Genomic DNA, 11,385 nt, shown 5'->3' on the forward strand with positions numbered 1-11,385 from the left:
AATACAGCCACGCGTGAAAGTTTAGCCTCTTGGCTTTGATAATCCTTCAAATACTTTTGAAATGATCCCCGAGAATTGTTCAATCTACGTGGAGAAAGAGAGAATTGAGGAAAAAAGAACAAAGAGTGAGTAGAATATAGCGTTTGGACAAATGCAACAGACACACACACACACACACACATACAACTCTGTATACATAAATATATACTGTAAAGTTATTATTCACAACGCAATCGATGTGTAAGTAGGGAACTGTGTATGCAAGATTAATAACAAACATTGTTACGAGAAAAAGCTGGCGTAAAAGCGTATCGCTTTGTATATCCAAGCAAAAAGCCTGCCGCTACTCTAGAATGAATCTCTCATCGGCAAAAAAATTGATGCGATAGTCTATGTACATCATAACAAGCAGAAGCATTCGTCATTCGAAATCGCAGTCTCTTTGCACTGCAGCGAAATGCAAAATAAAAAGTATTATCGGCGACTAGACGTGGCCAGTTAATATACTCATAGCGAAAGATTTGGTTGGGGGTGTCGAGGGACTTTTTCTTTTTCACTCTGTGCGGAAAGGATAACTACCTTTCTTTTGGCGCCGATATCGATGGAGTCTGTGCAGGTGCCGATAGTCGGTGGGCTCGTCGCCCGAATCACTGCCCGCCGAGCCGCTGCTGGAGGTCGCCGACGAGCTTTCGCTGCTGGCCAGCATCACGTCCAATAGATTAGCTCTAGCCTGCAGAAAATAAGGTGAATGAATAATGATCGGTTCGTTGATCATTAAACGTTGAGTATACGTACCTTTGGGTCGGTAAAGTCGATGTCCCGTTCGACATGAACCCAGCCGGTCGGGCAGCAGCAGGCGAGGTCGAGCTTTTCCAAGGCCACGTGGGAGTCCTGCCTAGAGGGATTGTCGTCTCCGCTTCGGATCATCCTGTTCAGCTCGTCTATCACGTCTTTGGAGGTGGCGCGCTCGTGGAAGCTCAGAGAGCGATCTCTGCCCTCGACGAACACGGAGGCTCTGGCCGGACTGACCTGTGAATTCGGATTCAGTTACAGAATTTTCTTTACCGACAACAGATCTCTTGGATTAATAAAATCAGAACATTTTCACAATAGTCAAACTTTATTATTGGAATATACGTACAACTGTGCTCGGCGTCGACGAGGTCGCGGCTTCCTCATCCTCCTCGGGAACAGCGCCGAGCTCCGAGGGCTGAACACTGGTGTAGGAAACGCCACCGTTACAGGCGACCGCGCTGACGATCCTCTCCTCCGGAGCCATAGGAGGCACGGGTATCTCGTCCAGCAGGTCTTGGTTCGACTTTTCCGTGAAGCCGTCCTTCGCTTCGTCCGACATATCGTCCGAATTGACGGCATCCGGCGTTGCGTCCGCTGCTGCATTAAAAAAATTTCACGTTAGAATTCAATGCGACCCCATCCATACGCTCAAACATCAATTTTTGAAATATAAAAACGAGTGCGTACGGTCGGCGGAGAAGGGTCGAGCGCCAGGATCGCTGGGCATCTCGGCGAGGTAGATCTGCTGTTCGGCGATGAAGGAAAGCACGCTCTGCAGCGCCTGCTCCCTGTCCGGCAAAGTTTTCCCGCCCCTCGAGGAGGTGCTCGCGAGACTCTTGGTGCTCTCGAACTTGACCAGCCGATAGAAGTCCCTGGTGAAGTCCGTGCCGACCGACGGCGAGTCGGGCTCGTCGCTGCATCCGGAGAGCGCGGCCGACGACCTCTTGCTCGAGCTGTTGCAGCAGTCCATGCCGGCCTCGTCGCTGCTCCAGGAAGCGCCCGGACTCGAGGCGTAGGGCCAGGGACCGGCGCTTCGACTGTCCATCAGCAGAGCGACGAGTTCGCCGCCGGCTCGGTCGGACAGGTAGCTCGCGCCGTTCCACAGACACTCACTCGCGTCTTCCTCGAGCTCGAGCTGGTTGTGCTCCTTGATCGCCGGGAGGGCTGGGGTCAGCGCGGGCTCCTTCCACTGGGGCGCCGTATTGCTGCTGTCGCTCGGGGCCAAGTCTTCCGAGGACAGGGAGAAACTCCAGTCCTCGAGCTCCGCTTGGTCGTACTCCAGCTCTAGGAGGTCGCGGTGCTGCTGCGCGCTTCGCGAGTCGTCCAGCCTGTGAAGAATCGAACTCGTTGAGAATGCGCTCATCTAATCGAATCGCATTTAAAGGGGGCTGAACCGTACCTGAGCCACTGCTGCACATACTCGGCGTCCCATCCGTCCTCCTCGACCAGCAGCAGCGACGACGAGCCTCCGGCCGGACTGGCGATGGGGTACGACGCGATGTTCGCCGTAGCCGTGAGCTTCAAGCACAGGTGGCTGTCGCTGAAGCTCCTCATGACGTGCTGGTAGTTGCCGTATCCCTGCTGCAGTAGGTCTTTGGTCGGCGGATAGCTGTGCCTCGGGTTGAGTCCCAGCGTGAGGTTCAGCGGGAGGAACAGTACGTCCGGATCGCCGGCATCGAGGGAGACGAGCCTGGCGTCGGGCGACAGGTCTGCCTCCGTCTCGTCGCTGGCCTCCTTCAGGTCCTCCAAACCGCGAGCCGGCTCCTGTCTCGCCCCCTCGGCTTGGACGTCGCTGGACATGGTCGAGTAGCCCTCGTCCCTGTTGCCGCTCTCGGGGCTCTCGCTGCCCTCCTCCTGGTCCGGCTGCTTCTGGTTGGCCAGTGGCCGGGCGCGACGACACTTGGCGCTGGCCATCACCGGGATCTGCAGGTTCAGAGAGCGAGGCCTGCTCAGGGGGATCCACGAGGAGTCGAGGCCGAGTGCGCTGAGCAGAGCCGCTGGACCCGCCTCGAGGACGCCCTGGACCAGCTCGCTCGGCGTGCCTGGACTCGCTGCCTGCGCCAGGAGACCCGAGAGCGCTCGGTTCTGCGCCTCCAGCTCGCGGATGCGTCTCTGCAGCGCGCCGATCTCCTCTCTCAGGCCCTGTTGAGGTGGAAGGTTTCGGAGATTAGTCTTTTGGAGCTAGTTTTCAAATATCGGGTCCCGAGTACGCATAGAGTCTAAAAGCAACGACAGCAAGGCCCGACGTGCGTGCGATGAGCTATCACATCCAACTACGTGTTCATTCGTTCACGAGTGATAACACACACGAATGAGAGATGAGGAAAAGCAGGAACCTTTTGCGAGAGAAGCGCTCGGACCACCTGGTTGGCGACGTCGTCGAGGCAGCGCTCGTACTGTCGTCGCTGCGCGTCCGCGTCACGGGCCAAGGCGACGTGCTCGGTCTCGAGGGTGGCCAGACGTGCCACCAGGGCCGCGTGCACCTCCCCCGCGCAGGCAGCCTCCAGGCCGCGCAGCTGTCCGCGCATCGACTCGTTCTCCAGCTGCAGCTTCGACACCTGGCTCTGGTACTGTTGGATGCGAGCCTGGAATACAAAGACAAGATCGTAAGCTTTTCGAAATCGATATCAGCACTTGAGTTAATAACGTTGTATAGTAGTCGTCGATGCGTCTTCGTCAAGCGCGCGAAACTATCCGGGCGGATTTTCTCTCTCGTGTCCGGCGAAACTTTTCGAATGAAGATCGATCGCGCCTAAGTGATTAGCGAGAGAAAGAGAGAGAGAGAGAGAGAGACATTAATCATTCACGACTGGAGTGACGGAGCGCAGGATGAATGAATTTCATCTCCGTCATCTTCGCCTGCGCGAGCGACGATTCTTCATCGTCGTATTCTGCGCGATGAAGATACGCACTTTTAAGGAAAAATATTACTAAGATAGGATACAGAGCTGAAAATTTAAAGAAGAACGACTGCGTGTATATACAGCGAGGGAGTTAATATCGCGGTGCGTTATTAGCGGGCACAAAAGGACGAATAAGAGAAGAGAGCGGAGAAAGGCGTTATATCAGGCTCGCGGCGGTGCTGCTGGTGGTTCTGCCGCGTCAGGGCCAGGCTACTTGCTAATAGAGGGTGCGTGCGCCTGATTTATATAGCCTCCCCCTTTTCTGCCTCGGAGCCAGGGCGCTAATGCGGCCGAGTGCCGTGTGTACTGTATACGAACTCGATTCTTCGGGCTAACTACGCGTTGCAGTGTATTTTTTTATTTTTTACGTTTTTAAAGTTATGCACTTGAATCCGATGATAACGAGGGGTGAGATTCTCGACGTTTTCAAATAAAAATTTCAAGCTTGATGTCGCACTGAAAATTTTTGTACTAAAAAAGCTGTTGCTACGCTAACCTAATCAAAATCACGATTTGTATCAAAACAAAAGCAGTCAATCGCGTGCGATTAAAATACACCCCGTCGCTTACACGCGTAGATCGCGTTAAAATTACACTTTATCGATCTCATATCGAAGGAACTCGATATCGCAGCCCCTCGGATAAAAGTCACCTCTGCGCGATTCTAAGCATCGCTGATCATCGCGCATCTGCAGAATGCAGCTCCAGGAAACCGAAAGAAGAGCTCGCTATACATAGATATATAAAGTCTCTGTCTCTTTCTCTCGGACTAAGTTGCGAAGCAAGTGCGGCGCAGGAGGGGGTTGAACGGCGATCGATAAATGAACGCGAGCGCGCGACACTGATACAGCGGCGCAGGGCCCCTCGATGCATTATACGAGTATAGTCGCTTTTAGAGTGTAACCGTCCGTGAACGAGATAACGCGCGTATTTATTGCGTTATGCGGAGGCTGGACGCGCGAGTTAACGCTACGCGCGCTGATTACAGGAATAAATGCTTAAGACTGACTGACGCGCGCGGGAAGTTCGGCGGCTTTGAATTTTGCCATGTGTGAGTGTATGCTTTGGATGGGGGAGAGGTGGGAGAAAATTGCTTTACTTTTGCGAGACTGGCTTCGACGGGGACGACGACGCTTTGAGTGGCGGTGTGTTTACCCTACTTGGTAAATTGCGCCTCTTACGGCTTCGTTGATCTGATTGCACGCGTTTTATTTTTTGACAGATGAATATAAATTATTCGGAAGGCTGTACGCGTAGGAAATGTCGGTTAATTAAAACGCAACAAAACTTCATTACCATCCGCCCACGCGTATACACGCGGTATATTATAAAAAACAAACTCTCACCTCGTAGGAGAGCGTAAGAGCACTCTTCTCCTGCTTCAGCTGCTCGGCGCGCTGCTTGTGCTGCAGCAGCCCTTTCGAGTTCTCCTCCATTCTGAAACAGAAAAAAGAAGCGATATGAAGTGACGGTGAGCGTCATTTTTTTTTTCAACTCGGCGTTATTGCGGCGCACGAGTCATTTGACAAATGACGGAATTTATTGTTCGCTCTGTGAAGAGCCATCGTGTGCGGTCGCTCGGTCGAGAGGATAAATATATGCGTGTGTGTGATGTGATTTTTCGAGGGGTGACTTGACCCAATGCGCGGATTTTATGTATGCAAATCGCGCGAGCGAGAGGGTTACGCTGCCGTTGAGTTTGTCGTTATTTATATGAAGGCGTGATTTATGGTCGGGAATTTCGGTACCACTGGTAACACGGGCGATTGATCTCCGATGAATTATTCGAATAATTCTGTCAGAACTTTTATCAACTTTGCCTCTTATCGCTTAAACCGCAGACGAAAAGACACAGCAGTTTCAACTTCGATATACCCGCGCTAATCCGGAAAATAACACGTGCACCCCCGGCTACATCGCGCAAAGCACCGTTAAAGTAACGCACCAGCCATACGATGCTCACAGTCTGGCTTTGCGCCGTAGCATACAGTCGAGAGATTCAGAAGGTGAAAAGGTAAACGCATACCCTGCTGCAACCGCTTCTGCACATACGTATACGTGTGTACACGGACTGTACAGCACATATCGAGCGCGACGCTGGTCGTCGTTTGCGGTGCGGATATAACGCGCGTAGGTGTATACCTATATGCAGCGATATATATATATATATATATATATATATATATATATATATATATATATATATATATATATATATATATATATAGCCTCGACACACAGAGAGAGAGAGCGAGGCGAAGGGCTTGAAGCTTTGGACTCGCGAGCTGCAGACGAGAGGTTAATATTTACTCAGCGTTGACTGTATCGCAGCCCTGTGCGCGCCGTTCATGAATATGCCTCCCGAGCGAGCGAGAGCTGAGCGGCCGGTTTGGAAGAGACGCTTCTCTCTCTCTCTCTCTCACTCTCAGCTTCTTTTTAGCGTTATTTGGACGTGCAGTGCGTCGCTGTTTGAGTTGGAATCTTTTCGGACACTCGTCGCGCGGCTGGGATTGAAATTTCGGGGCAGAGAGGCATATTATAATATACGAGTTGGTCGCCTCTCGTTTGAGTTCCGGGTTATTAAATTCGTTCGCGTGTTCCATCTCCCTGCTGCGATAAATTTAAATTCCCCCGAAAAAAGAAAGACCCCTCACCCCCTGAGGAGCAGCCGATCCTCAATAAAACTGCATCGGTATATAGCTATATATACAGGCAGAGAATAAGGAATCGAGAATCGCGAGTAAATCCGTCAATAGGGGATCAATTTTCGGGGAAGCCAGTTTTTTTTCTCCGTCTATAACCGAATAAAGCAGAGGCGAACGCGCGCGCGGCGGCCGACAATCTGATTAGGAAGTGGGGGACGCGAAGAAGGAAGTGCCGCACCGCTGCCTCCTCTATACGATACTCCCTTCTTCAAGAGGGAGAACGAAGAAGAAGAAGACGATCCCCTTCGCAGCAGCGTTTCTCTCTTTGCCCACTCGCGATCTCTCGAAGCTCACATAGCAGGCCGATTTAAAGTTTTCGCCCCTTCGGGGGCATCCCCTCCCCCCCCCCTCTCTCTCCTGTCCTGCTTAGCAACACCCCTCGCGCGGCTCTCTCTCTCGCTCTCTCTCTCGCTTATTCCGCGTGTATGTGTATATATATCGTTGCCACGCGGCAATTAACATTGTTGCCAACTGTTGATGTCGCCCAGGAAGAGGATCCGGCCTACGTCCGAGGGAAAAATAGGAAGTACGAGGGGATACGTCGAGGGGACGCGATATTATGTACGCAAGCTGTATAGCTGTATAGGTATATACGAGGCGGAAGGGAGAGATACTGAATGGATGCTCGCGATCGTGGGGAGAGACTGCTGTGCCTCACGACTCGCGACTTTCTGGCTTTTACGACTGTATACATTTTGGAATTTCGTCGAGACTACATATTATACAATTTGCAATCGACACTCGCAAAATAATATCTCACGGCTGCTCTTTATAAAGCACTGCAGAGTTTTCACGTGGGGAAAAGCTTAGATAAATAAGCGCGGAGTAAAAAAAAAAAATAAGAATAAAACGCTGAAAGGAAGAAAAAGCTGCAACGTCGTCGTATAAGACGCTATATGGAAATGCGGGCTGCACAAGCGCCATATTTCCCGAGCTCTTTATCTTCGCCGCCCGAGAAAGGACTCTCCCCTTTTGTTGCCGAAAGAATACGCGCCTTATGGGCTCGTGTATGGGGCCCGCGAGCAAAGAGTGATATGAACTCTGCTGTGTGCGCTTATGTGTGTATATATATATGTATATATATATATATATATATATAGTGCGCGGAAGGTAGAAAGAGGAGAAATTCTTCATTAAGGCTTTTTTGTTCTCTCTCCGCGGATAGGAGGAGAGCCAGATCCGGAGAGAGATTTTCAAGGCTCTGCGCGATTTTCATTTGTTTATAATCAATTTGATTTCAACAGTTTCCCTCAAAAATTTCTAACGGCGCTGATAGCAGGATATAACTCTCGAGACAATAACGGATCTCACCCTAACCGTAGACTGATATCCTCTACGCGGAAGCTCTGTGTAAAGCTTGAATTTAGCGCACTACTGTGTCGATGGGAGACTCGAGTGTCTATGTACTCTCTCTCTCTCTCTCCGGCAAGTGCACTGGCTATCTCCGGAAATCGATATCCTATACCGATGCACGAGCTGCTGCAGACGGAAAGGGAATACTGATGAGCCGTTTACCGGAGCTTACGCACACACACTTTCGACTCTTTTGCCTCTCGTATAAACGCGCGCTTTTCTTATAATTCTCAAAAGCGACAGTTGATCGTCGTACAACAAACCCGACGACACAACGCGTTGCATAATTGCACAACTCGAAACGGTAACGAGCCTCTACCTGGCTTCTCCGCGCGCTAAATGAATTATACGAATGCAAGAAATAAGCGCCGGTCGTTCAAAGAGTCGTTAAACTCCTGCGACTATCGGCCGCTGCATCGTCTCGACGATGTACAGGAGAGCGACGACGATAAGTCGGCGATAGATTGCGAAAACGACGCTGTAGGTATATAGCTATAGACTGCACTTCCCGGGCGCGGAACAAACGATTCGTGGAAGAAAAAGCGGGACGGCATCGATTTCCCGGTCGCTGCAGCCGCGCGCGGCTGTACTAGTCTTTCGCTGGAGACAGACGCGCGCAATTACTACATACATTCCCTGGTTTTCCGTGTCCCGAACACGTGCGGCGTATACGTATATAGCCTTGATTTAGTGCACACCCCGCACGGCTGCAAATTCGATTATGATGATTGCGAGGAGTTATACGAGACGGGGTTTTTCGGTAAAGCGATAACGATGCATTGGCGGGAAGATTTCGAACGAGCTTTTATGTATCCACGAAAGCTTTTTCGTATATTCCTGAGAAACTGCCTGCTATCCGATGACCGCCGCGCGGACAACCTTTTATTTACACATCCGCGATGAATAAGCAAACGCGAAGGAGAGAAAAAAGCTCAATCTCAAGCTCGCGCGCGCGACCTTGGAACAGTTCGCCGAATCCCAGTATAAGGAAGTCGCGTGTCGGAGTGAGATCCAAAAATACGCAAGAAGCGCGTTATCTCGGCAAAAACGCGGAAGCGGATAAGCCCTATCGGGCCGCCGGTAAGAAAAAGCTTCCTATATGTATAATACAGGTATATAGCTTATATACGGAGTCGGGCGTGCGCCGCGCGGATATTGGGCTTGAAAAAGCGCTGGGGAATCGTAAAGCCCATTATCATATGGAAATTGCGCGTGAGATTATGGGAGAGAGTGAGGAAGTTGGCTCTCTACTCTTTGTCTGTATCCCTATACTCGCGGCAGCTCCGTTCGATCAAACTTTGGCGACACGCGAAATTTCGCGGCTCGACGATGCCGAAACTAATTCCCAAGTGGGCGGGTCACACACACCTAACGAGTGCGCGACGACGACCAGAAGGTGCGGATTTCGTTTCGAGAGAGATAGCTATATCTGTAGCAGAGATGCAGAGCTTTCTAATCTCGCGACGAACGCGAGGAATATTTCCCCTCCGGACTTGTCAACTTGCCAATTAAGTTTTTGCCCCGCGCGCATATACCGACGCGCGGCTAATTAGCCCGGACGTCGTCGTCGCTTTGGGTACGTCTCTCTGTTTGAACTTTGTAATTATTGGCGGGAAATTCAAGTGGCAATTACGCGCGGATTTTCAAACTTTCCCGCGGAGCTTTTTTCAAGCTTCCTTTTTCAAATCGATGAACAGCGCGTCTATAGCTTTCGAAATTAATCACACGACGCTTATACGTGTAAGTAATGTGTGCAGCTACTGAATAATACCGCGAGCTAAGCCGAGCGACGCGTATCTCGACGCAGCATCGCGCCTGTGCAAGCCCGTATTATGTACCAATCGGCGAATGCTTTACGTAACGAGAGAGCGCAGTGTCATTAACGGTCGTATGTGTACACGATTCCCTATACACACCCCCGCGTATATAGGCTGTTAAACTCGCGCGACGGATCGATAGCCGTGATTCTAAGCAGATGGCTGCTGCTGCTCTGTTGCAGCGACGGACACTTCCTTTTGTCCGCGCGATTCGATGCGCAAACTTTATCGCGTCGCGACTCGCCTTTCCTGAAAGCGTCTCTACTGTATAGAGAAAACTATGGGTATGTAGGCTTACGGTATGCTTGTATAGAGAGCAGAGAAAGCGGAAACTTTTAACCATACGCGTCGCGTTTACGAGGATCGCCTGCGAGAAAAAAGAAACAAGGGATGCGAAGCTCTATAGCTAAAGACAGAGGGAAAAATTGCGAGAGAGGGCTAAGAGCGGGAGTAAAGAAGTCGAAGGGAGGAAGTAAATGGCTAAGTAACCTGATGAGAGAAAAGGACTTTTGAATGTGAAAGGGATAAATAAGTGAGACCGTATAATAAAATTGAAATTCGTATGCAACTATTTGTTATATTTATATAGCACTCAGGCGAACGTGCGAGGATTATACGCGAAAACGGCTTTGCACAGTTTCATTTACACGCGCGCGCTTTTGGCCTGCGCCCATGTATGGTGAGCACATAAGTCGTCTCAGAACTTCGCTAATGATTTCCTAATGTCTAATAAAAGGAATTAAACTCGCAATAGTTGCAAAATTATAGGTGCCTAACGCTCTCTCGGTATTATGCAAAGCTCCCGAACGTTATACCGAACGCATTGCAGCGCGACTATATAATCGTTAAAATTTAACACAATAAAGCTTTCCCCGACAATATATTCACAACAAGCGAGCTTACGGTATATTATAGTATCGCAGCAGTTTATCAGTGACTTTACCTTGCCGCTAAATTTTCACGCGCATAAAATAAATCGAGCTTTCGAAACGATTCTGCACAAAACATAAACCGCGCAGATCCGGTTGCCAGGTTTCGATCCGTCGACTCGTGCCAAAATAAACGCCGCTGCTGCTACGGCAATTGAGACAAAAAACGAGAAATTAAACCGCCGGTCAGTTCGATTTCACGCTCTCGTTAAATTTCCGATGCGATAATTACTCCCTGTGCGACGCCCTCTTTCTGCCTGATTGAAAGCGCGCGAGGCCGAAGATAAAATTTGAATCCGATGGCGATCAAAGTGTAACGATAAACAAAAGCCTCTGGGCGAGAGCGAAGAAGAGAAGAAAGTGAAAAGCGCAAGAGGGAGAAATTCCGAAGGACAAGCGACACGACTCGAGCTGACATAACATGATGCATTACAACGTGCCGGATACGCCGGCTTGACAGGCTCGCCTGGAATGAATAATCGAGACTGGCCACCAGCGACACGTCGTTCTCTGTATATGTATAGACGCCCTTCTCCCCTCTCTCACCTGCGTGTACGTGACGTACCTTTGCGATTCTCTCGTCGTGTCTATGCGCGGATATGGTCGTGTTATTTTTTTTTCTCGATCGGTATCGCTGTATGCAGAGATGCGAGTGAGATGAAGAGACGCGTGATTGGATCGTGTACGTAGGTGACAGTGTAAGTGACACGCGTTTTAGAGAGGAGACGGATAATCGATAGCCGGCAGTTCGTTGTTGCGGATTTTTTAATAATAATCGTCGCTATTACGTGCAGGTGGTTATATTGAACTGTGCAAGTGTGCTTTGATCTAAAATTATACCTCGAATCATTTTTAATAGACTTTATACTCGGCTGTGTTATAC

At 50.2% G+C, this 11,385-nt stretch overlaps 1 protein-coding gene across 4 annotated transcripts in view; it reads right to left on the reverse strand.

The window, feature by feature from the left end:
- The window catches only part of LOC100678286, a 161,613-nt gene that overhangs the window by 2,707 nt on the left and 147,521 nt on the right, over window positions 1–11,385 (reverse strand). For 3 of the 4 annotated variants that reach the window (XM_008218625.4, XM_016989461.3, XM_016989460.3), the window contains exons 7-13: window positions 5,045–5,135; window positions 3,132–3,380; window positions 2,195–2,937; window positions 1,483–2,123; window positions 1,142–1,392; window positions 796–1,029; window positions 580–730 (exon numbers count right to left, since the gene is read on the reverse strand). In XM_008218625.4, coding sequence (XP_008216847.1) covers window positions 580–730; window positions 796–1,029; window positions 1,142–1,392; window positions 1,483–2,123; window positions 2,195–2,937; window positions 3,132–3,380; window positions 5,045–5,135 — 2,360 coding nt within the window. The remainder of the gene's footprint in view (window positions 1–579; window positions 731–795; window positions 1,030–1,141; window positions 1,393–1,482; window positions 2,124–2,194; window positions 2,938–3,131; window positions 3,381–5,044; window positions 5,136–11,385) is intronic. The other variant, XM_016989459.3, reaches the window with a different exon arrangement.

The sequence above is a fragment of the Nasonia vitripennis genome, chromosome 5, assembly GCF_009193385.2.
Source record: "Nasonia vitripennis strain AsymCx chromosome 5, Nvit_psr_1.1, whole genome shotgun sequence".
Classification (NCBI taxonomy): domain Eukaryota; kingdom Metazoa; phylum Arthropoda; class Insecta; order Hymenoptera; family Pteromalidae; genus Nasonia; species Nasonia vitripennis.